The sequence below is a fragment of the Anolis carolinensis genome, chromosome 4 (genome assembly GCF_035594765.1).
Source record: "Anolis carolinensis isolate JA03-04 chromosome 4, rAnoCar3.1.pri, whole genome shotgun sequence".
Taxonomy (NCBI): domain Eukaryota; kingdom Metazoa; phylum Chordata; class Lepidosauria; order Squamata; family Dactyloidae; genus Anolis; species Anolis carolinensis.
In genome coordinates, this window is record NC_085844.1 from 236,057,662 (window position 1) to 236,084,599 (window position 26,938).

The 26,938-nt window shown below is 39.5% G+C and overlaps 2 protein-coding genes across 3 annotated transcripts in view; both read right to left on the bottom strand.

The window, feature by feature from the left end:
* Positions 1–277: 277 nt before the first annotated feature.
* Positions 278–5,777, bottom strand: ankrd60 (ankyrin repeat domain 60). The gene is made up of 4 exons (XM_003223737.4): positions 5,243–5,777; positions 3,937–4,067; positions 2,116–2,281; positions 278–1,268 (listed from the first exon to the last, which is right to left on the bottom strand). The coding sequence occupies exons 1-4, from the start codon at positions 5,523–5,525 to the stop codon at positions 1,027–1,029; spliced, it is 822 nt and encodes a 273-aa protein (XP_003223785.2). The 5' UTR covers positions 5,526–5,777; the 3' UTR covers positions 278–1,026.
* A 151-nt stretch (positions 5,778–5,928) lies between these two features.
* The window catches only part of LOC100556649 (serine/threonine-protein phosphatase 4 regulatory subunit 1), a 63,843-nt gene continuing 42,833 nt past the window's right edge, over positions 5,929–26,938 (bottom strand). For both annotated transcript variants that reach the window (XM_008115231.3, XM_008115230.3), the window contains 8 exons: positions 25,475–25,564; positions 22,636–22,821; positions 22,255–22,416; positions 18,552–18,652; positions 14,104–14,224; positions 13,868–14,002; positions 11,811–11,952; positions 5,929–10,238 (listed from right to left, as the gene is read on the bottom strand). In XM_008115231.3, coding sequence (XP_008113438.2) covers positions 10,084–10,238; positions 11,811–11,952; positions 13,868–14,002; positions 14,104–14,224; positions 18,552–18,652; positions 22,255–22,416; positions 22,636–22,821; positions 25,475–25,564 — 1,092 coding nt within the window. In that variant the 3' untranslated portion in view covers positions 5,929–10,083. The remainder of the gene's footprint in view (positions 10,239–11,810; positions 11,953–13,867; positions 14,003–14,103; positions 14,225–18,551; positions 18,653–22,254; positions 22,417–22,635; positions 22,822–25,474; positions 25,565–26,938) is intronic.

The following is a 26,938-nucleotide window of genomic DNA, read 5'->3' on the forward strand; positions in this document are numbered from 1 at the left end:
ACCATTAATCCAGGCCATGATCTGAAAGGCATATGTTACAGTGACTTTGTTTAAAGCTGTATCTACCTGGAGACCAGAGCACAACATCCTGAAGCCACAAAGTACCGTTTGAGTTAAATAGATTATAGCACCCTAATTATTTCTCACTTCTTCCCCAAAGAGAAAAATTCTCTCCCAGCTCATTCCGTCCACAAACTAATTTTCAACTAGAGAAACAATCTGAGTCCCCTGATGGGTGAAAAGGGCCGGGTAGAAGTGATGTAATAAATAAAATAAATTTTTTGTTAGATTTTGTAGGTTTTTATTTCAATGGTATCCATGGAGCAATCCATGCGCTTGATGTTCAATGTATTGTACCTAAAGACATCACCAGGAACGAAAGCTAAGTTTGGGCCCTAAAGTCTCAGCATTTGAGATGTCCCTGGCCCTGCAACCTATTCCCAATTATTTTACAGAATGGGTCCTTAACAACTAGGAGATGATATCATTGTGATAGAATTCAAAGATATAGACATGTTGATTTGTAATATCAGTATACAAAGGGATCTTCGGGCACCTTTTAGACAAACAGAAATACATAAGCTTTCACAGAGTGCACCTATGAGCAGAATTAAAGCAGTCTGATATCACTTCAACTGCCATGGCTCGATATTATGAGATATATGGTTTTACAAGATCTTTATCCTTCTTTCCCTCATCAAACTATAAATCTGAGGATTCCATAGCATTGAACTATAGCAGTTAAGATGATGTCAAACTTCATTAATTCTGCAGTGTAGATGCACCTTGTGTCTTTTTCCACAGATTGCCATGTAGGTATCTTGTGACTCATGAAATGCCAATATGCTTGAGAAAGATGATGGCAGCTCATTCATACAGCCATCCCTTACATGACAGCTTTGTTTTTTCCTCTCAAGAATAAAATAAAATCTTATAGTTAATCCACCAATGAGTCCATGTTTCTGAGCGCAACATTCAGTGGAGTCACGCCTTTGCATCCTAGTCATGGAATAGTGACCCCACATTCTAATCCAATTTAGTCCTGCTGACTCCTCTTCGCGACTTCCACTGGAACTGGAACAGCCTTCGCTCGCATTCCTTCTGTCCCCACTGGCGAGCTAAGTCCACAGGGGTATAACCTTCATAGTCTTCCTCAGTGATCTTGGCCCCATAGCTAAGGAGAAGGTCTACACAAGCTATGTGGCCAGAGATGACGGCGACATGGAGGACTGTCCTCCCCAGAGGTGTTTTAAGTTTCAGATCAACACCTAAAGAGAAAACAAGGCAGTTTTGGAATTTCAGCATCCTGAATTTAGCTATTCATTATTTTCAAAATACTCAACATTTAAGAGCAATCCTTTTAAGCCAGGCTATAGCTACAGGTTAAACCACAAAGAATCTTTTGACACCCACAACAAACTGATATGACTCCCCCTCTGGAAACCTAGAGATAACTATGCACTTGTTATTTGGTAAATGCCTCAATTTAGCAGGATAAGCTGGAAAAGGAAAGTACCCAGTTCTCCACTGACAGATAGACTAGACTATGTTTACCGGGGGGGGGGGGGGGGGGGAGAGATTGTTGACATGCTTTTAAATGGCTAAAAGATAAGTCTCATTACCCACCTGCAGAAGAGGTGTAGACTTCCATGTTGCCTTTTCTGAGTCTTGATCACCTCCTTCTATTTTATGCATATAACACTTTGTGGGAAATAGCTTTTAAACTTTAATACAGCCTCAGCCATCAAAATGGGTTGCAATGTAAAGTTGGAAGAGAAGAATTTGCTTTGGAAGGGAAAGGAGCCCAAAGCCCATAATGAAGAGGGTACTCTTTTCTTGTTGCAATTTTTTGTTGGAAAGAGCACAAGTAATGTGAACCAGACACACACACCTAATACTATCATTTCCCATCAGCTCTTCTTAGAAGTTACCTTGGATCCTGTGTGTTTGTGTATTTCAATGGGTTTCTAAGGGTGAGTAGCCTGCTTATACTTCATACCTTATAGTCTACTTCATATTTCTGAACAATTAAAGGAAAAGATCCACAGAAGAGAGAGCGTAATCATGTTAGGCAACTGCAGTCATTGAGTGCCCCTCCCAAAGTCAGAATATTACCATTTTGAAGCAGGAGTTCCACAGCGTCCAAGTAGCCCCTGCGCACAGTGATGAACAAGGCCACAAATGTTCGGTAGGCTAACCACTCATTCCTCTTTTCTGGCCCCATCCGCCTTGCACTGGCTGTGTTAAATACAGAAGTGCTTATACCTCCTACATCTGCAAGCTGACAAGGAAAAAAAATATTGTATGAGTTAACTTATTCTTTAAAGTAAGGTGTGCCAAGTTGTATGTCAGAAAAAGACTCTATCCAACCTAAAGAAATTGAAGTAGAAATAGACAATCTATTCCAGATCAGCCTTAAGACTCCAAGGAAACCCAGTAAGTTCAGAGATAAAGCAAAAGGATGATTAGCATTTCACCGTATATTAGTCACACTTTTCATTCCTTTTTTGCCAAAAAAAAAAAAAAGGGAGGGTGAGACTGTTATGCATTTTTAAAAATCAGCTATGAGGTTCACTTGGCTGAGTTAAGCCCCATACCTGGAAAAAGGCAGGTGCATGGGTGAATGAAGTATTTTGGGGAGGTCCAAAAAGTTTGGTGCAACTATTATGCGGTGAAATACAGCATCTTCTAGTTGCCTCTTGGCTTTTTATCCCCACTTAATTATGTCATGAAAAATGAGATATTTTTTTGAAAAGGCAATGCAAAAAATTACTGGTAAGCAGATTTAATTAAAATGTCAAATGTCCATTCCAATATGCATATTGAAGGACCATAGCCAAGTTTAGGGTTGGTTGGATACTTTCAGAAAGATATTGACATTATTATTATATATATTCATTATTTATATATACAGTAGAGTCTTGCTTATCCAACATAAATGGGCTGATAGAATGCTGGATAAGCAGAAATGTTAGATAATAAGGAGGGATTGAGGAAAAACCTATTAAACATCAAATTATGTTATGATTTTACAAATTAAGCACCAAAACTTCATGTTTTACAACAAATCAACAGAAAAAGCAGTTCAAAACACAGTAACGTTATGTAGTAATTACTGTATCTACAAATTTAGCACCAAAAGATTGCAAAATATTGAAAACATTGACTACAAAAACACTGACTACTAAAAGGCAAACTGCGTTGGATAATACAGAATGTTGGATAAGTGAAGGTGGATAAGCAAGACTCTACTGTATATATATTCAGTATGATCTCTATAGTCAACTCAGTCTTCAGCAAAGTTCAAAGGAGAACTTTTATAAATGAAAACAAATGTTCTACTTCATGTACCAAAAAACACAAATTGTTACAGATCAGGCAGGCAAATTTAGAAAGGTTTGAGGGAAATTTGCCACCCTTGAGCAACCCTGATTGGGTATTTCTGCATGGCAAGAAGTTGGATTGGATGGCCCATGTGGTTTCCTCCAAATTTATGATTCTGTGATTTTATACCCCTCCCTCATCTGAGCTAGAAGTGAATGGGTCATTACCAGTTTCAGAAATCCACCAAACCATATTTGTTTCATTGAAATGAGGTATGCAAGAGGTTTATATCTTGTTTTAAATGTTAATGTTTCCCAGAGGCTTCAAGAATGCAATTTGCCATTTTGGAGGTGAGGGTTGATCCTGGGACTACAAAAAAAAATCCCATGTTGCTTCTCCCTGCTTTAGATGTGATGTATTTTGAATTGGGTGCATTAGGGCCACAATTTGTTGCCTTGCCTCAGGAATGGGAATTATTAGAAATGAATGAAAGAAGTTATTTCCCTGCTTTCTCCATTTACTAAATATTAGTTTGTTCAGAATAAAACAGTCCCACATGCCAAGAAAAATCCTGTACATTTGCCATACAGTTGCAAGAGCAATCAGACCAACCATTTCTTTGATTCCACTTGCAGCTGCAGTCACCAAATGTCCCCAAGCATCTTCTGACCAGATACGCAAAGTGAGAGTTCCTCCAAGGATAATATCGTTGTTCCTAAATGTAGAGTCTTCATTAAGATCAACTACAGTAGCAAACAAAATACAAGTGTATTAAAGAAAAGAAATACAATTGGGTAGCTAGCGGACTGAAAGATTTTTACTCTAAAATGAGACATCATCATCATCATCATCATCATCATCATCATCATCACCACCACCACCACCACCCTGCTTTATCTCGCCCGAAGGGGACTCAAAGCGACTTAACATAAAAGCATCAGCACAACAATTTTAAAATATACAAATATACAAATATTAAAACAGGATTAAATATAACTAGTATTTTTAAAAAATCTGTTAAAAACCATTAAAACACATTTAAAGTTAAAAACCACAGCACCCCTTGAATTGATCTTTAAAAGCCTGCCTGAATAGCAAGGTTTTAGCCTGCCACCAGAAGTATAACAGGGAGGGGGCCATCGTGGCTTCTGTGGGCAGGAAGTTATAAAGGGGCAGCCACCAAAAAGGCCCGCTCTCGTTCCCAACCGAGCTTGAGATGGAGGTGAGACTGACAGAAGGGCTTCTCCAGACGATTTCAGGGCCCCAGCAGGTTCGTACAAAGGGGCCTGGACCTGAATCATCTAGCGCTTTAAAGGTCATAACCAATACTTTGAAGGAATCTCAGTCTCACATGAAGATTTTAAAATAACTTCAAAAACACACTTAGGATTGACATATTCTTTGTGTATATCCCTTCAAGTCATTTGTTGGCTTTGGCAACCCTATGAATTTTATTGGACTTCCTTAGGCAAAGAATACTTAAGATGTGGTTTTGTGAGTTCCTTCCTCTGGAAAACAGCCTACAGCACCTGTTATTTTTGAGCCGTCTCCCATCCAACTATTACTTTACAAGATCAGATGAGATCTGGTGCCCTTAGGGTATTTAGGCCCTTTCATCCACAGATAAATACATGGGAGCAATTTCTTTTTGCAACATTGATTAATACACTGTGCTTCTGTATTGCATCTCATTGGCAACTTGTCTCAAAGTTGGCCCAATAAGCTGTCAATAAGCTGTGGCTATCCCATACAAAACTAATAAATTAATAAATTGAGAAAAATAAAATGTTGAGGTTGACCATGAACAGTTATCATTCATTGAAGGATCACCTTTTTTGAAGGACTTCAAAAACCAATCCTTTTCAGAATCACCTGGTATTGTGATATTTTTTTCACTTTGCTTGCCAAGGGACCTCACCTTCATCTAGATATTGGAGTCGCATGAAATTCACTGGGATCCCAACCAAGAGTTCTAGACGGCTCTTCAGATTCTTTATGGTTAAGTTATGGTAACATTCAGGCACTGTAAAGACCTCTTCAGTCTCCATCACATGCAGCTTGACGCTGAATAAACGGGCCTGTGGAGTTGTTCCCTCCCCTGATTGCCGAGAGAAAGCAGTGAGGCGAGAACTTAACCTTCCCTTGAACAGGGAAGGTTCACTCAGTTGCTCCTTCTTCTTCTTCTTCTTCTTGTGCTTCATCTTCTAAACAAAATCGTTCATCAGACTGCTGCCATCAGAGATCACAGTAATGATGTCATGACGCAGGAACAATGCATGACTAACAAATCACCAGAACACTGCCAGTGTGATGTCACATTGCATTACAGCTAGAACACAACTTTGAAAGCTTCTAAATATTGGTTGAGAGGTCACAACTTTTCAAAGAAAGTCCACTATCACAGATTTCTGATAAGAAGAGAGAGAGAGAGCATAACATCTGAGTGCAGGAATAGCCTTTCTATCCGATCTCCTCCTCTTTGTCCAGTATGTTGCTGGGATACATGAAACATTGGTTGACACTGTGCTATTTACATGCCACTGAATGACTGGAATGAACACCATGCTCAAAGTTTTATGTAAAGTCAGTAAACAAAAGAAAACATTTGATAAAACAATCATGGGATTTATTGAGATAAATATGAACAGAAAGTTACATAGACTATTTTCTGACAAAATCAGTAGCACTTCCAGAGTGTCCCTAAACACCTTACTTTACAGGCATACAACTGCCACTTGGACAAATTCTAGGAGATGCCAAATTTATAATCATGTGCATCAGATACGAGCATTTCTATGCAAAAGCAACTAACCTATTTAAGGCCCACTATTTCAGTATTGTAGCACTAATGTTTGTTTCAACCAAACATTTTAAAGTGAAATCATTGCATTTCTGTTTGTGTGTCTGGGAAGAGTGCATATCAGCTTTTGCTCAGATTGCTTTACATTTCTTTTCCCTTAATTTAAAGGATAAAAATATTAATTTTGACTCCTTTGCCTAATTTTGTCTCTTTGTTCTCGAGAAGGAGCTATAAGGTAGCTGCAGAACACAATTTCATAATTTCAGTGGTATTTATGAAGATTCTATTGACAAGCCATTGTGAAATGAATTATGTCTGTGCCAGTGCTTTTCTTGCTATTTAGACCCATTGCAAATATAATTTGAATGTAGAAACACAAAAAAGTATGAAGAAAGGATTGCAAGGTGGGGAAAGCAAGGGAAGAAGAAGAGTGACTGAGCCAAATTACCCAGGATTATCTTCCCCACTAGTGCATGCAACTATAATAAACATATTTTTAAAACCTTTTAACAAAAAACACATTTTAAAATGGGGTAAATCTTGGATTTAGGAAAAGGTGCAAATTTTAATGAAAAATTGGATCTGCCATTTTGGTAAAGTTAATTTCCTCATGCATATGTAATAGCAACCAAATAATAACTACTCCAGCTTTCTAAGGACACATGAAAGTTCGTAATATCGAGTAGGCTAGTATAACAATGGGGTACGTATCAATGTAAAACTAATATGGTAGCCCAAATTGGATTGTTTGAATGTCCAAACAGCAAACTATATACATTTCTTCACAAACATTTCTATGTACACTTAAAAAAATGATCAGTGCTGAAATTTTTTTAATGACCTACCTATTAAGGTCAACATAAACAAAAACAGAGAGGATTAGAACAATTTTAGAAAAATCTGAACTGTTAAAAATACTTGTACAATGTTAGCATTAGAAAAAGATATTAAAACTACAAAAAAATGACATTTTGTTGAGAAACTGCGGCTGTAAAAAATCACTTGCATTGAAGAGGCATTTTGCTTTAAACTTATTAAAACATGTAGAACCACCTTGCAGAAACACAGAGTTTAGCCATGTTATAATGTAGCAGCAACAACACATTTCTAGATTGTTTCTAAAAGCATTTTAGGATCTTGCAAAGCACATAATATCCTTACGAACGCTAAACACTGTATTGTAGTCTGGAACAGACTCTTTCATGAGATTATATCCAGAGTTTCGTAGGCAATTGTGGCAAATTAAACCATTATTTAAAAGTGAGAAAACATACCAGGAAGTAGACTGAGAATCCAGACAAGGCAACCACTTAATGATTCAAAGATGCTGAAGAGAACACAATTGTGGCCTACTTAGCTAAAAGACAAATACTGAATGGAACATTTTAACTTGCCATTAAATAAAACTTCTTTTGCTACATGTTTTTTAAAAATATTTAGCAAATATAGTCAGTATTCCCTCTGAAGCTTTCTGTATTTCAATCTCTAATGGCTACTAATTCAATTTTTTAAAACCTGAAAAGAAAATTGTTTCATAACTGTTATGACCCTTCTGTAGAACTGTTATATTTATGCTTCGATTCACAATATTTACTTCCAGCAGTGATAACATCCATGAACTATTCATGCTGAACATCATTTTTTTATGTGCAAACCACATAATCGGAGTTTGTGGACTCTCAAGTTCCTACAGCGGTTGTATGTATTGTGCCATGTCAACTTTTCATGGATAACTATAGATAGAACTCACTGATGTGGTCCTTCAATGAATAACATAACATTAATCTGTTGTTGAAGGCTTTCACAGCTGGAATCACTGGGTTGCTGTGAGCTTCCCGGGCTGTATGGCAATGTTCCAAAAACATTCTTTCCCAACGTTTCACCCACATCTATGGCAGGCATCGTCAAAGGTTGTGAGGCTTGTTGAAAACTAAGCAAGTGACTAGTTGCCTAGTTTCCAACAGACCTCACAACCTCTGACGATGCCTGCCATAGATGTGGGCTAAAATTTGGGAAAGAATGCTTCTTGAACATGGCCATACAGCCTGGAAAACTCATAACATTAATGAGTCTTCAGTTTCATTATTTTCCCCTAAGACTCTTTCGTGTATCGTACTACTTAACAGCATAATGTTAAGATCGCATTGGTCATCCATTTTCCCATTTATATTTTCACTGATTTAAATCCTATCCAAGACAAAAATGAAATCCAGATTTTTGTTACTGTAATCATAGTCTTCAGCAATAAATCCAAATAGTGGGGATCTAAAATAGTCTGTGGACATATGCAATCCATTTCTACTGTATGTACAAAAAAGAGAGTCAACCCTGCTGTATGGCACGCCGTTGACTCTCTTTTCTGTGTGTGGCCTCCCATATCTAATGAAGTACGCTTTGGAAGATGATTTGGGAAAGAATGTAATTGAAAGGAGGTTGGGGGGAGGGATGTGTGCACCATCAGGGCTGGATGCCACACTTTACACAGAAGTTTCTAATCATGTTCCAAAAGAGAGAAATGCTCATTACTCAAAATAGAGATTTCTCATAGCTTTGAACTTTCATACATATTTAAGTAAAAAGGCTTGATGTGTTCTTGGGGAATTTACATCCTCAACCTCAATTTGTATTTCCCAAATAGAAACAAGAATTTAGAACAAATTTCAATCATACTGTATTACTGAAGACTAATAATCCAGTACTGAAGACTACGAGACTGTATCTATAAATCTAAAATGCCTTATTATGAAGTAGAACCAATACACTGTATGTACTATTTTCTGAATTAAGTAGTTTGAGAATGAGTTTACAGGATTATACATCACACCCCCAGTGGAAAGGGCAATTAATTAACAGCGGGCAAAAAGAAAAAAATTGCACTGTGATGTTTCATTAATGAAACATAAACACCCAACCTGTGCCCTACCATGCTATAATTCACAATATGAAACTCTCTGATTGAAAAACAACTATCTACTTTGAAGGGAAAGCCCCCAAAATACTTTGACTAACAAGACAATTGTGTGTTTTTTGAAAAGGGGGAGGGGTGTAGAGATGGAAGGGAACCCTCAGTGGTGCAGCAGATTAAACTGCTGAGCTGCTGAACTCGCAGACCAAAAGGTCGGTGGTCCAAATCTAAGGTGAGGTACCGCTGTTAGCCCCAGCTTCCACCACCTAGCAGTTTGAAAACATGCAAATGTGAGTAGATCAATAGGTAACGCTCTGGCGGGAAGGTAATGGCACTCCATGCAGTCATGCCGGCTACATGACCTTGGAGGTGTCTACAGACAATGTCAGCTCTTCGGCTTAGAAATGGAGATGAGCACTAACCCCCAGAGTCGGACACAACTAGACTTAATGTCAGGGGAAAATCTTTACCTTTACCTGTAGAGATGGATTCAAGTTTTCTGAGTTCTTTCCAGTTTTCAGGAGCACATTATGTTCACTTTGAATGATTAATATAAAAAACATGTGCCACTAACCATGGAACAATTTATAACAGAAATGAAAAAAGTATCATTTTTAAATTGTTCACTGGCTAAAGCTTTGTGTGTCACACTGGACTGCAGCCAAACAATCACTTGCCTTCTCTTATATAAAAAGTATATATTCCTGTTCTCCAAAATGATGCTGAAGCTGTGAATTTGTGTAAACTCACATGAACATATACATAGATATATATATATACACACACACACATACAATACTGAACTTTTTGTACATGAGTATTACTCATGTTTGTGTAAGAAAAAATGAAGACAGTATGATTGGTGAATATTCCACATCACTATTACCAGTCTGTAGATAAAAGGTCAGCATATTCTTCACTTAAATGTGAATTAAGAACAAGCCCTTTTCGCTTAGATTGCATTGGTTACTTGATTCAGTCTTCCATTAGGTTAATAGACAAAGCAGGAACCTCTTAGCTGGTTAAATTTGTTGAGGTCCAGAGGAAAACAAAATTAATTTTGTTTTTCAAGCGAAGTAATCCGTATGTTATTGCATTTTGGCTTGATGGTGGCAAAAAAGGAAACATCTTGATCCCTGTCTGTCTGTAGAACTAAAACAGTCTCTTCCACAGCTTCAAGATGAGGGTTGCCCACACTTCTAAAATATGCTAGGATGTGGAAGCAAAGGAGAACATTTTAGTTTAAGCCCTTTCATTCAGTACCAAAAGAATATTGTTATAGGTTTTATTTCTTAATGTCCACCCCTGCTCCACCCGCTCAATAATTTGGCCATTGTTGACTAAAACAACAAAAAGCAAACAATAAAATGTGAAATTAAAAAATTATTTTATTCAACCCAAACTAAAAACAAAACTAGAAATAGGCAGTCCCTGGGTTACAAATAGATTTGTTCTTAAGTTGAATTTCAGCTTAATTTCAGCATGCAAGTCAAACAGGTACATTTTTAAGTGTGACTCTGGCCATTTTTTAAAAGTTTTGGATAGCATAGGGAAGGATTAACACCCCTGTAACATTTGTTTTGCTGTCTGTGCCCCTGTTCGAAAGATTTTACCTCACCTTCTGTCCCTGTGACAATTAGGTTTTGAAAATATTGGGATGTCATGGAACCAAGGACTGGCGACAAAGCTTCAGTGCAGACACTTTTTTCCCATGATTACAGGAGTGAATTTCCCTTTCTATGGGTAGGTTTCCTCTCACTTCGTGTTGTCTTACCTCTGTTTGTAACTAGGAGTCGAATGTAAGTTGGATGTTTGTTAACTTTGGGACTGCCTGTATAAAGATATCCTGTAAGTCATACAATTTCTAGGAAGTGGTTTCCCACAACCAAAGAAGTATTTTCTGCATTCCATTTGAAAGTAAGAGAACACAGAGCTGGGAATAATAATTTATGTAGGCAAGTTTCTTTTTATCTATCTGAAAAATTCTATAGATAGTTCCAGAAATATTGTTACTAGTGTGAGATAGAATTGTATTACCTTTTATCTTTTGCAGATATTCAGTACAATATTTCAATAAGTCAAAGGAGTCACCAAATACTCCTTATTAAGAAAAAAAAATCCTAAAAGATTGGTGACTGGTAAATGTTTTAAAATGCAAATGAATGAACAAGAAGAGTGTGTGAGGGAAGTGAACTATTTCAAAATGGATGAAATCAAAATGTTGGCCAAATAAGAAGGGATTGAAGCAGACATTTTCATGGATGACAAACTCCAACAGAGCCTCTAGGACAGTGGTTCTCAACCTGGGATCCCCAGATGTTTTTGGCCCACAACTCCCAGAAATCCCAGCCAGTTTGCCAGCTGTTAGGATTTCTGGGAGTTGAGGGTCAAAAACATCTGGGGACCCCAGGTTGAGAACCACTGCTCTAGGAAAACAATATGGTGGAACAGATGGACCTTTGATGTAATCCAACCAGTCTCATATTCTATTACCATGTTTTGTTCCAAGGAAGTCAGAAACAGCAAGATACAGCAGTCCAAATACCTCACTCAAATGCCAAAACTGCTACCAGAAGTAATATGCAGGGCAGCAATACCAGACATGTTTGCAGCTAGAACCAAATTCTACAACAGATTACATTCAAAAGGAACATCCAGTTTCAAGCTGGTTTACATTAAAAACATCTTTCATTTAGAACCAACTAATGCAGGACACAGTGCTATTAGCTACAGAAGTCACTATATGACAAAACCGTGTACGCGTGGAAGGAATTGGCATACCTTTTTCCAACAGTGTTTGCCTCAGAGCTTTAGCAAGCAGAACCCTTACATTTGGCACAGGATCAGAAGCCAAACTGAGAAGGCTGGGTAGCAGATGTTCAACAAAATGGTCAACAGGCATGCATTCTTCTTCCACCACTGCCTATAATGGCGAAAATGAGTAACAAAATGTTTTGCTAATGGATTATCCAGTAACAGTTTCAGTAGAAATTCTATGATTATCACTGCTAATCACTTGCTGCTACTATCTATTTTCATACTTCCTTTTATCTGTAGTGATATTTAAAGAGTCTGCATGGTCCAACAAGAAAGAAGATTGAGAGCTCTCTTGCTCATCAGTGAGGGCCTATTCACCAGGAACTATGGAAAGTTCTTGAACTGGAAATGTTAGAAATACATGACAACTTTGGACATTCAGATAGGGCCTTTTCTGTAATTACAGTATAATTATGGTACGGAGAGCTATTATAACACAGAGCTGAGCAGAGAGAACAGCTGGAAATACTGATAAATCTCTGGGTGATCTGAACTGATGAATAAGAGCAACAACAAAAGAGATCTTTACCTGCTTCTAAATTATGTTCCTGAGATGGAAGAAAACTTGGGACTGAAAATCTGAAGTTGATTGTGTACTACTGTAATCTTAGTTAGGATAGTGAAAACAAATTAAATTTGAAGACTGTGTTCCATCCATCAATTTTTACATTCTTTAAAATGATCAGGAGTGGTGGTGGTGGTTAGCTGTATTTTTTAAAATCTATGTTGTAAGCCATTTTGGGTTCCCAAATGGGTAGAAGATGGGATGTAAATAAATAATCTTCCAATAGGGGCCATACACTGCAGAAGGAATAGAATATCTTCCCCTTAGATACCCAACTGGCATCACATAAATATGGTTTTGTTTACTAACATCCATGAGGTCTAAATGATTTCATCCAAATCCACACGTGCCTGGTTTTAAATTGCCTTAGACTGTTTTAATTGGTCTTGTTTTACTTTGTTTAATTGTTTAATATGTCTTTAGTCTGTTTAAATTATCCTTGCTGTTTTAAACGCTTTACATTTATTTTATCTGACTAGAGAACATTTGCTATAGGTAAGGATAGAAATGTTTTTATATTTAATACAATCATGAATAAATTACTTTGCGCCTGACTTCCCATTAGAGAAACTTGGTGTTCTAACTGAAGAGAAAAAAGGCCTTACAACTATCAAATCTGTAATACAATGGATACAAGACTAAACTCGTAAATAAGAAGCCTCCAGTTCAAATCTCACATCAACTATAAACTTATTAAGTGGTCTGAGGCAAACCATACCCTGTCTCAGTTTCCACCTGCAATATGGAGGTTAAAATTGTAGCCTATTTTTTACAGTTGAAAGTCTTAAAATATAATGGATGTGAAGCACTTAGAAAACTTGTGGATTACTCCTCTGTAGAATCCAGAGAAAGAAGTAGCGCTAGTAGTAGGAGATGTAGATTTATGGAATGCTCTCACCAAGGAGTCTCATCAGGTTTTCTTAAAACTTTTAAGCAGTTATGCGAGCATTCTTTGAGACCAGAGCAGCTAAGTAACTTATTTATAAAAAGGAAGGCTGAGTAGATAGTGACATTGATGCACTTACAGCACATGAACATGACAAATCTTTTACTAGTTATAAGCATATCTCTCTTTTATTTCTTAGCCAAGAATGACATACACTTTTGAGTATGATTCTGTGTTCTGGGAAAGAGACATTAAGATTGAATCTCTATATCAGTACAAGAAATGAACACTATCTTAAGATTTCCATAAATAAGCATAGGTCTAGAAGATAAAACAGTTTTCAATATTATTAATGTTCCTACCTAAAATGCTGATGACAGAAATGTATAGCACCTTGTTCTTTCACAACACAATCCAAAGTGATTTAGATGTTCCCAGTTAATCTCCCATTCAGACAGTATATGCCCATCTTTAGTTTCAGCAACAGAGCCATAATGTTCTCTATAGATATAACAGTCATACAAGGAAGGGAGGGAGGGAGGGTGGGGGGAGGGGGGACGACAGACTTACCTGGCAGATGAAAGCAAATGCTTGTCTTCCAACCCACTTAGAACAATGGCGAAACCTTACAATCAGCTCATTAATGAAATTTAATCCCAAAGAGTTTGCATTGTTCACATAAAACTTTTGTAGTATTGCTACAACCTGTAAAAGTATCAGAAGAAAGAATCAAAGAGATAATAAAATTTACTCCAAGAGACTTGTTAAACCAGACACCATGTATAATAAATGTTAGAGGAACCTACCAGCCTGAAGGAGATCCACCTGACTTCAGAGACTTTATCTGAGCAGAGAGTTAGTGCAATATGCCTTAAATAGTCATATACATCATTGGGATTATAGAGCTCAAGTATCAAAATGAGTTGCCTAAAATAAAAGAGAAATAAACATTTACATCATTACTTTAAGGTTGATTGCACTCGTTTGCTTTCAAAATGTACTTTAGTCCAATGAGTAAAATCTGAATATTAAGAATGCTATGGATGTTGCTTCTGGTGTCTCATCTGTGTTGGGAGCTGTTTCCAGTGCAAAAAAACAAACAAACCCAGAGGTACGAAAAAATAAAAAATTATTGAGCCATAAAAGTGAAGCAAGTGAAGCTTGCCACACTAGAAGGCATACTCGCCCTGCCCCACAAAAAAAAATGTAATGCTGACCCCAAAGCCTAAAGGCAAGCACTGGAAATAGATTTTGGCAGAAAGCCTGAAGTATGACCTGCTACAAGGAGAAAATTTCCCCCTTCTATAGCGATCCAGTCCTACATTAGCACATACTCTTACTAATTGTGTGCTCTTCATTAATATCATTTCTCCTTTTTTTCTCTTTTTTGTAGTAGCATAAAATTCATTTAAAATAGTTTTTATTGTTTATTTTGGATTATTTGTTGTGTGCCTTCAAGTCGTTTTGAACTTATGGTGTGTTATTCTCCCAATGTCATCCAGTGAGTTTTCAGTACAGAAACAAATATGAATAAGAGTAGGAAAATTTGCTTATTTATTTACTACATTTATATACCGCTTTTCTCACCCATGGGGACTCAAAGTGGTGCTTAATACTTTGAATTTATTTGAATTTATTTATTTCATTTTTATCTCACCTTTCTCCTAGTGTAGGATTGCAAGGTAGTTAGCTTGTTTTAAAGAACACTGTTTTAAAAAAACAGAGTGTTTACAAAATGACATCAATAAAACTTCAATGAACCTATACTTAGGGACTCTTATAGAAAACATTACAGTCATGAGATATCCATAGAGTGGCCAGATGTCCAAGCTGGGTTCAGAATAGGCAGAGGAACGAGAGACCAAATTGCCAATATCCGCTGGATAATGGAGGAAGCCAGGGAGTTTCAGAAAAACATCTACTTCTGCTTTATTGACTATTCTAAAGCCTTTGACTGTGTGGATTATAATAAACTATGGCATGTTCTTGGTGGTATGGGGATACCAAATCACCTTGTCTGTCTCCTGAGAAATCTGTATAAAGACCAAGTAGCCACAGTAAGAACAGATCATGGAACAACAGACTGGTTCAAGATTGGGAAAGGAGTGCGGCAGGGCTGCATACTTTCACCCTCCCTATTCAACTTGTACGCAGAACACATCATGCGACATGTGGGGCTTGAGGAATCCAAGGCCAGAGTTAAAATTGCTGGAAGAAACATTAACAACCTTAGGTATACAGATGATACCACTCTGATGGCCGAAAGCGAGGAGGAGCTGAGGAGCCTTATCACCAAGGTAAAAGAAGAAAGTGCAAAAGCTGGGTTGCAGTTAAACGTCAAGAAAACCAAGATCATGGCAACTACATCTATTGATAACTGGCAAATAGAGGGAGAAAACATGGAGGCAGTGACAGACTTTATATTTCTAGGCGCAAAGATCACTGCAGATGCAGACTGCAGCCAGGAAATCAGAAGACGTTTACTTCTTGGGAGGAGAGCAATAGCCACCCTCGATAAAATAGTGAAGAGCAGAGACATCACACTGGCAACGAAGGCCCGCATAGTCAAAGCAATGGTATTCCCCATAGTAACCTATGGATGCCAGAGCTGGACCATAAGTAAGGCAAAGTGAAGGAAGATAGACTCTTTTGAACTCTGGTGCTGGAGGAAAATCCTGAGAGTGCCTTGGACCGCAAGAAGATCCAACCAGTCCACCCTCCAGGAAATAATGCCCGGCTGCTCACTGGAGGGAAGGATACTAGAGGCAAAGCTGAATTATTTTGGCCACATCATGAGGAGACAGGAAAGCTTGGAGAAGATCACGATCCTGGGGAAAATGGAAGGAAAAAGGAAGAGAGGCCGACCAAGGGCAAGATGGATGGACAGTATCCTTGAAGTGACTGGGTTGACCTTGAAGGAACTGGGGCCGGTGACGGCCGACAGGGAGCTCTGGCATGGACTGGTCCACGAGGTCACGAAGAGTTGGAGATGACTAAATGATTGAGCAGCAGCATGAGATATCAGCAAATGTCATTAACAGTTATGGAAGAGAAAATGCATTGAAATTTCATGGTACGCCCACTAGATGTCAGAATTATTACACCCAAAGACTATAGACAATGTTTTACGGTAGAAGATTTTTACATCAAAATACTGGTTAGAACCAAATACAGGCAGTCCCCTAGTTAGCTTTGGATAGCATAGGAAAGGATTAACACTGGATGGCTATCTGTCGGGGGTGCTTTAAATGCCATTTCTTACTTCTTGGCAGGGGGTTGGACTGGATGGCCCATGAGGTCTCTTCCAACTTTATTATTCTATGATTCTGTGGTCTTTGTTTTGCTGTCTGCTTCCCTCTTCAGAAGATTTCACCTAACTTTCTGTCCCTATAATAATTGAATTTTGAAAAGTTTGTCTTGGTGTGGAAACTATGGTGTGGAATTGGTGATAAAGCTTCAGTTGAGACACCTTTTCCCCATGATAACTCTTTCAGGAGTGAATTTCCTTTCCAAGGGGTAGATTTCTCTCATTTCCTGTTCTCTAACTCCCATTTTAACTATGGGTCATTTGTAAGTCAGATGTTTGTAACTTGGGGACTGCCTGCACAGTGTACAGATAATACTGAAGAGAATCACTCTAGATATGTACCACAGAGGTGATGATGATATTACTAAGATTCCCTTTGGGAGCAAGGTGCCCAAGCAGGAGGGAAAAAAGTATCTGGCCTCACTTCAGTCTGACTGCAGTCCAAAGAGAGGTACTGAGACATGCTTAGTTGTTCTCACATACAATCTACTCCAGAGAAAAGATGATCCTCCTAGATCTACCAGTAGAGTTGGAATCACTAGTTAGAGTATCCTACTGGATAAACTCTGTGGGATGAGAGTAAGAGAGACTATACCATGGTATTCCACTCCTATCTATAAAACCAATTTCAGAGAATGGTATAGGTCAATAGTTCCCAACTGGTGGCCTGCTGCCAGAGCTTCATTTTCAGTCTCCTCTTTGCAACCCAGCCACCTGTTATCTGGGCCTACAAGGAAGGAAAAATCCAACATCAGGCAAAGGGAGGGGGCAAGAATGGCAGTGTTGGATCCTTCCCTCCTTGCGTAGGCTTGAAGCTGCTGATGCCAGTTATCCATTTTCAGACCCAGGGAGGAGCTGGGTTGCAAGAAGGAGATTGCAAATGGGTCTCTGGCAGCAGCCTCCTCAAGAGTGAAGTTAATATGTGCAGTAACGATTGGAACGGCTTTTGGACCATGATTTTTGAATTTTTTTTTTTTTTCGTGTCAGGAGCAACCGGAGTTGCTTCTGGAGCGAGAGAATTGGCCGTCTGCAAGGACGTTGCCCAGGGGACGCCCGGATGTTTTGATGTTTTTACCATCCTTGTGGGAGGCTTCTCTCATGTCCCCGCATGGAGCTGGAGCTGATAGAGGGAGCTCATCCGCACTCTCCCCAGGTGGGATTTGAACCTGGCAGCTTTCAGGTCAGCAACCCAACCTTCAAGTCACTTAGTCCACTACGCCATCTGGGGGCTCCTATTTTGGAATGTGTGGTTTTAATATAAACATTAAAACCAATTATTAAAACCACATTTTGGAATGTGTGGTTTTAATAATTGGTTTTAATGTTTATATGCTTAATTTTCTGTTTTTAATGTATATGTCTATTTTAATATATGTTTGTTCTATGTGGCATTGAATTATTGCCTATTGTAAGGCCGCTCTGAGTCCTCTTTGGGGTGAGAAGGGTGGGGTATAAATACAGTAAATAAATAAATAAATAAATAGCAGGTGAGGAAGGAAGGGTCTAATGCTGGATAAACAGAGGGAGCAGGATTGGTGCTGTTGGATCGTTTATTTCTTAACTGCTTTTGAGGCAAGGAAGGAAGCCCCGCTCACAGGCTGGACTGCAAGGAGGAGGAGGCAGCCAAATGAAGGTGGGGCCCAAGCCAAGCTCCATCACTGGCTCCTGGTAGGGTGGGGTGAGAAGGGAGCATGTGACCTGGGCCAGAGAGATAGAGAGAGCACCCTTTGTGTGCGGGTGATGGGGAGAAGGGTTGACTGATCTCTATAGTTTCTGATCTACCCAACTTTTGCCTCAGTGGTCTGTAGTCTCTTAAAGGTTGGGAATCACTGGTATAGGAGGTCTCCTATTCAGCCCCATTACCCCTAAACTTTGGGTGGCAGACAGTTCTATCATAGATGACTAGGAAATAACAAGCTGTGCTAGCTATAGTTCAGTTTTACTTACTCTGCAAGTTCATAACGAAACCGCCAATTTCTACTGTTATCTGTAACCACGAATTCCTGAAGCTGGTAAAGATATTCCCGTCTTTTGTCAGCATGAAGGAGCTACAAGACAAAAGTAAGAGATGTACATTTTACAATCCCAGTTTGTTCTAATTAAAGGAATGTTTAAACAAACAAGCCAATTGTGGATGTCAGTGAGAACTGTTATTTCTTTGAGTGGTCCTCTGTGAATTCATACATAAGAGTTTACTGCATCTGTACAGGCTCTAACAGAAAGCTTCCCAAGCTCTGATTTGCAAGTTTTGGTGGTTACCCCACCCACTCCTCCCCAGGGCATAAAGGCACAGGGAGATATGCATAGCAGAGGGAGGAACGGGCAGGTTTATGTGAATTCAAAGAGAACCACTCAAAGAAACACAGTTATAGATGAGCAACCTCATCTGTTTCTCCAAAAATAAGACAGTGTCTTATATTAATTTTTGCTCCCAAAGACACGCTAGGTCTTATTTTCAGGGGATGTCTTATTGCTCCCTCCTCCTCAGCCAAGGAAGGCACATGTGGCACAAAGGAGGAGGGAAAGATGTGTGCCTTTCCCTCCTCCTTCGTGCCGCACGTACCTCCCTCGGCGAAGGAAGAGGGAACCGCCACAAAGGAAGCGGCAGCTTCCTCCTCCTAGGTCTTACTTTCAGGGATGTTTTATATTTGGCAATTCACCAAAAACTCTGCTACATCTTATTTACAGGGGAAACACTGTATCCTTTTTCTTTGTGGTCTCTGTGAATACACACATATGGAGACTAGCAAGCTGAGGTATAGGTAGGCAGGACATATGTCAAACCGACACCAGATAGAATGTAAACCAAATGTAACATTTATTGGCACATAGCAATAGAAAGTATGAGATGCTACAGTACAAAAAACACATTTCCTGCCAGGTGACAGAAAGTAAATAGAGAAGTGCCGTACAAAGAAGAATAACTCATACTGTGACTGCAGAAGGTACTCTTACTTAGGAAGGGATATCCTTCAGTACAAAAAAGTCTAAACAAACGGTCTGACAACCTAGTGCAATAAGATACACCATATGGAATGGTACAGAACAAGATAAGAACTTTGCATTGTTCATGTATAAACATTATGGAAAACTCTCAATAAAGAATCTATCAAACATACAGAGAAAACTTTTTGTTTGTCATTGGTACAATATGTAAGGGGTCCTAAACCCTGGGCAGGGCCTGGTCAGATGTGGTAGGTAGGCCAGGCAGTAGGCCGATCAGCCAAAGACAGTGTCTGCGTGCAATCTCAAGTCCAGTCTGTAATGGGACACAAAAGTCAAAGGGTTGGCCCAAACTGCCATCCTGCAGATTGAGTCCAGAAGGATGCCGCGGAGGAAAGCTGTTGAGGCTGCCATGCCTCTTGTTGAGCGAGGCCATCAAACCCGGTGCTTGGGTTGGTTAGTGGCTGGGCAGTTTTGTTGCCTCTGGTTCTGGTGAGGGCAGAGGAGTGGCTGTGATGCTGGGGCAGGAGACATCCTCTACTGGTGTTAGCAAGCAGGTTGGTTGAAGTGCTTGTAGCAGTGCTGGTGCCAACAAGTCCTCAAATGATGGTGAGTTTGAATCAGCATCCCGCACACTGAGGAAAAGAGTTGGAAATCTTGGTTGCATTTCAGCTTGCAATCAGTGCCTGCATTGAACAATCCTATGGCATCGAAGGGAAGATTCTTGATGACTTGACGGGAGGCCATAGAGAGTCCAGAGTAGCGGAGCCAGGCATGCCGATGAATAGGAATAGCATCGGCGATCATCTTCCCCACTGTGTCTGCGGTGTATTTTGCCACCTGTATCTGGTGGTGGGCAAAGGAGGTAGTGTCTTGTAGCAGTGTAGAAAGCACTGCTCTGTTCTCTTCCAAGAGCATGGAAAACCTATGCCTTTTCCCAAAGTAACTGCTGATATGTGCCCATACAGGCACCATAGTTGGAGATTCTTGTAAGTAGGAAAGCTCCCAAGTAGAGTTAAAGCCCAACAGTCAAACCTCTTTCCTTCCCTGTCTGCCGGGGTCAAGTTTTGCTTGCCTGAAGACTGGGAGGCCTTGACTACTACCAAGTTCAGGTCAGGGTGGTGGGCTAGCCAACTCTGACCTTCATTGTCACTTCAGTGCCAGGCCTTAATCCTTTTCAAAGTTGAAGGTATGGAGGATGGGGTTCTCCAGGATGTCTGAATAACTTCCAGTAGATATGGCAGGTAAGGAAGTGGAGTTTCGGCCTGAACTCTCTTGAAGACCGGGTTATTGATGGCTTTCGAAGTCTGTTTGACTTCCATGCCATTCCATCTAGTCAGAAAACGCTCTCACATGGGGGAGGGCGGATCCACACAGTAAGCCTTTGGGTTTAGTGAGAGGTCGAGGCCAAAGGACAACACTGACTCGGAGCCCACAGACTCAACGACGTAGGGCTCGAGGTCATCCTCTTTGGCTGGTGTGGCACCTGTGAGACGAGCGGAGGGGGCAGTCTTTTTGGTGGTGCGACTGGGGCTCTTGGTGGGAATGGTGTGGCTGGGCCTTGCTTCGATGCTGAGCCTTGGGCCGCTCTGGCTAGGCAGGAAGTCTGGCAACCTTTTTCAGGGGATGTCTCTGTCAATGGGAAAAGTTCCTGATAGACTTGTACCGGTGGAGCCAGGGGTGGTTGCAGCTGGATGGGGGTGTGTGTTGATTGGGGAGAAGAGTCCTGTAACTCACCATCCGACAAAGGCTCTACCACAGATGAATGGCCCGATGAGGCTGCCGATGAAGTTTCCTGTTCCACCCTCAAATAAGAGGAGGAAGAGAGCTGTTGGATCTTTCACCTTCTCTCAGACTTTTGTTTTTGCTTAAGAAGCTGAACCTCTACTGACTTTCCCGGAGTCAGTGGGACTGGGAGGGAGGGTGACGCCCCCATCTCCTTGACCTCTGCTCTCCTCATCTCTTCATGGGCTATTCTCATGGAGGAGATAGAGGGTGACGTGGCTGTGATCAATTGAGTCGACCATGCCAAGGCTAACGAGCTCAATGTTAATGGCGCCTTTGACATGTTGATCTGTGGGGCGGGTTAGGCAGTCTAGACTTCTTCGAAGCTTACAAAGTCTTTGAAGGGGTTGATCCTTCAGAAGGGGCCAATGATGACACCGATGTTGATGGCACCATAGAGGCCGATAGAGCCAGGACCTGCTGATAGAGCAGCACCTTTAGCCGGGCCATGCTGTTTTTGCAGACTTGGCCAGGATGGCCTGGCAATGCTGGCATGAACCAACAACATGGCTCTCTCCAGGGCAAAGAAGGCACTTGGAATGGCCATCAGAGTCCAGTATCTTCGATGCACACCGGTTACAGCACTTGAAACAAGTTGTCAACATAATTGGAAAAGATGTGCAATTCACACAAGGGACATTTATTTATTTATTTCCAGCATTTATACCCCGCCCTTCTCACCCGGGGGGACTCAAGGCGGCTTACAACAGTTGGCAACATTTAATGCCAAGAATATAAAGACGTTCCCAGGTATAGGGAGGGTCAATGGTGGCTTTTCATGCAAGAGTGTGGTACTCTTTAAAAATTACATTAAATTTTGAAAAAATTGCTTGCACAAGTGGATCTCACATATTTCTCCAAACATGGCCTTTACGATTAAAAAAATATTAGCAAGCAAAGAACAAATATGAACAACTTTTACCTTAAGGAAGTCATAAAGATGTTTGAGGATTCCAATGCGCACTTCATCCAGATCTTTTAAGAAGCCATTGAAAATAGGCACCAGATCTGCTGCTGTTAGCTGATCTCCCAAGATGACAGCTAGCTCATGAATGGAGAAAGCAAGGGTCCGACGCACCTTCCACTGTAAATAGTTAATATAAAACAACTGAATGCTGTTGGGCAAACAGTAGAAAAGCAAATTCAAAAACATTTATACAAATCTTTCATAATACTGTGGATTTTAAAACAAACACTTAAAAGGCTTTATTACATTTGTTGTGGAAATGGGTTTGTTCTAAAAATCACATGATATATACACCTGAATAACATTTGGTGTGAACCAGACTCCTTTGTACTTTACCTGTACATCAGATGCCAAGGTTTCATATGTATCTTTCAAACAGTGCCAATTCTGTCGGCCCAATGTTAAGGCTACACCAGGAAGACTGTATGCACAGTGCTTTGCGATTTCTGTATCAACAGTCTGTGCACGAGCAGGATCTGTCATAGATAGGTATTGATCCAATAAAGGCTGAGGTATAATATCCTGGAGATTAAAAAAATAGTAAATTATTGATAATAATAAATTAAACAAGAGGAAGAATATACAAGCACTGAAAGACAGCTGTTCTAGTATAGCATTCTATCACCCTCTCCAGGTGGCAATGAAAGAATGGAAAAACACACAATACAGAACAGCAACAGCTACAGAATGTCCAAGAAGATGGACACCATCAGTTCTGCCTTAAATAATAGCTATCTTTTTCAATATTTTAAGAAGGCCACTTTGTCAAGCTTGGTGAACAAGAAGAAAGAAGATAGAGTGGTTTTACTTACCATGAATATTCATTGTGACATGGCAAAAGAAGCAATCCACCATTATCACTTTTATCTCCATGTGCTAACCCAACTAGATACATTTGTTTGATCTGTCAATACGCCTCCCCTTATCAGTCAATTTTTATTATCAAGCCCTGACCTAACTATATCTATGCACAACTAATTCCTGAAAAATCTGTTTCAGCATCATCAAATTATTGTTGTTGTTGTTGCTGCTGCTGTATTAGTAGTCATCATTGTGTGGGTTTGAATTGCTCCTCCTGCCATCACAGAATGAGTACTTATTATAAGTATGGGCCCTTTTACACTGCCATATAATCCAAAATATCAGGGCAGATAATTCACATTATCTGCTTTGAACTGGATTATCTGAGCCTACACTGCCAAATAATCCAGTTCAAAGTAGATAATCTGGATTTAATACAGCTGTGTAGAAGAGGCCTATAACCTCTAATTCTCAGGTTGGAACAAAGGAGCAATTCATGATAATTGGGCTTTATTCAAGAGCGATAGCTGAGTAGGATTTCAAGACTACTAAATGATAAACTTCTCAACTACAAAAAACATTGCATGAAGCACAGTTCTGCCAAATGTGCTGATTTATACCTATCAAATTTATAATGTTTAATGAAGGCAATTGGTTCCTTCCACCATGCTGCATCACGTACATCTTGTAAAAATGTTGACACAGCATAGGTTATATTCATAGCCATTGATCTTGCTGAATGTGGCCACACATTGCTTGGCTTATTTCATAGTCATAACACTGGAAAATACAAGCCTTAATCTATCACTGTTTCTGATGCTTTCTCTAATATTCTCGGAATAAATGAGAAAAACAAAGTGTCAGTCTGTCTAAACTAGGACATTCGTTTCATATGTACTCTAATAGCTCTTTTTACATTCAGTGTACACCACCCCTTCTCACTCAGAAATCTGGCAAATAAATTAACTAATCAATCTTTAGTAAAAACCACAAAAATCTGGGCCGATATCCACAAGTCCCTCCACCAATAATACAAAACTGGTATTCCTCTGCAGCGGGCTGGAGACACTGAAAACCCATTGCCACCATTCATTGAGTGACAAAGGGACATGGATATATTATGTCCAGTAGTTATTAAGTAGGAGACACTAAACTAATTATGCACCTGTGCATGGAAACAGCTACTGACAAATCTCTCATCCACTCCTTTGAAGTTTGGTTGCTTTCAACCCTTTTTCTTCATGAATAGAAGTACTTTTCAGTACAGTAGAGTCTCACTTATCCAACATAAACGGGCCAGCAGAATGTTGGATAAGCGAATATGTTGGATAATAAGGAGGTATTAAGGAAAAGCCTATTAAACATCAAATTAGGTTATGATTTTACAAATTAAGCACCAAAACATCATGTTATACAACAAATTTGACAGAAAAAGTAGTTCAATAAGCAGTAATGCTATGTAGAGTAATTACTGTATTTATGAATTTAGTACCAAAATATCACGATGTATTGAAAACATTGACTACAAAAATGCGTTGAATAATCCAGAACGTTGGATAAGTGAGTGTTCGATAAGTGAGACTCTACTGTATTTGCGATTTCCTAACCTTGGACTGGCTACAATTTATGACTGTTTTACTCCTTGTTGAATGCAGAAAGCCTGGAACCCAACATGTCTTTCCCTTCAGCTACTCTTATCTCTGTGATGCAGTAGGTGAACAAAGAAGGGGGGATATTTTGACTATAGAGTATGTTTAGCTTTCAGCAGCATTTCGGTTGTGAACAAGATCCAGTCAGTGAAATCTCCCTCTGAAAAAGGCTCCAGATTATACATGAAAGTCATATTATGCAACAGGTCCTGGAACAGAACCCTTGCGCAATATGTGGGCCAATTGTACAGAAATAAATAACAAGGCATCAGTGCCTCAACATTTTGTTTACACAGATTATTTCCAGAATACAATCTGATTTAGGGCTTGGTCATTTATTATCTTCTGAAACCAGTATAACAGTCAGAAACTCCTCTTTCCAAGTAGCAAGTAACTTTTCTCCAAGCCAAATGTTACGCCCAGCATTGCCCATTAAGCATCCCACACTGAGATATAAAACTCCAAGCTGAGGGAGATCTCAAGTAAGAGGAATGAAGTATTCAGATGAGTAAACATAATATTGTAAGGAAAAGGAGTCAGAAAGAAAGTAAGGTGGCATGAATGTATGACCTAGAGCCCTACACATTTAGAATCAGATTTACAAAGTAATGTCCAATGAGACTTTTTATCTCTTATACATGGTAGCTGACAACCAAATTACCAAGACTGTTTCCATTATGAAAACTGAACTTCCCTCTACTATATTAACAAATGTTTAAAACAACCTGTAATTTTGATTTATCCTCTTCCAGAAGTGCTTCATTCTCATCAGCCTCTAAAACTTTGCTGGGCCCATTCTGTTGCTCTTCTAACTCCTGCAAAAAATTATGAGAAGCACTATAAAGAATTAAAATGCATGGCTATTTATTTATTTAACTTTTACCCCGCCCTTCTCACCCTGAAGGGGATTCAATACGAACATATTAGTAAGATATGCATTCAAGCTTTGTAAAAATGCAGACCAGGTTACATCAGACACTTATCTATATTTGAAGCTTAAAATACCTTATACAGAAGCTTATGGAAGTTCAAAGTATCTGTTAATCACTAATGCATATCAGGGTTTGATATCACATCCAGATGACTTATTGTTACTGTTGTTTAATAACTGTGAATCTCCTAAGAAACATTAGTAGAAAATATTACTTGAAAGGAAAGTTGAGAATATTGGCTTACTACTGTAAATTCTCTTATATTTAAAATATCATATTTTCTCCCAATTACGTAATTAAACAGGCATGGTATTTGCTAATTCATTTTTAATTACTGTCAGCATGACTAGCTTCAGATGTGCTAGTCTGTGCCTACAGTATAATGATTCTACATTCCAGTTTTAAGAAAACATTGACAAAGTAGTCCAATATTTGCTCAGGAAAAACCAATTCACCAATATATGCCATATTTGCTTTGGCACATCTAGCAGAAAATTTTGAGTTTCATTTATTCTTCTGTGCAGTCTTCTACCATCACACTGCTTGTAACTTTTCCTTAAACCACTGAAGGAGTCATTCTCAATGGCCAATTGTACTTCTCGAACTCCCTCCTCATGGGGATTTTCCAATCTAAGCATTTATTGGAAGTACTGCAAAGTCTTGGTATTTGGCTGGGTTTCAGAGCCTGGGGTTCAGGCAGTGCTGAATATATAGGAATAATTTCACAACCCTTGATAGTTACAATTTGGTTTCTTTTTTTAAAATCCCTTTGGCTCTTACTTTCAGGGTAAAAAGATAAAAGTTTTCCCCTGACATTAAGTCTAGTTGTGTCCGACTCTGGGGGTTGGTGCTCATTTCCATTTCTAAGAGCCGGCATTGTCCATAGACACCTCCAAGGTCATATGGCCGGCATGACTGCATGGAGCGCCTTTACCTTCTCACTGGAATAGTACCTATTGATCTACTCACAATTGTATGTTTTCAAACTCCTAGGTTGGCAGAAACTGGGGCTAACAGAGGGAGCTGTGGTGGAGTCTCCTTCTTTGGAGGCTTTTAAGCACAGGCTGGATGGCCATCTGTCGGGGGTGCTTTGAATGCAATTTCCTGCTTCTTGGCAGGGGGTTGGACTGGATGGCCCATGAGGTCTCTTCCAACTCTACTATTCTATGATTCTGTGATTCTATGAGCTCATCCCGTTCCCCGTATTTGAATCGCCAACCTTTTGGTCAGCAAGTTAAGCAGCTCAGCGGTTTAATC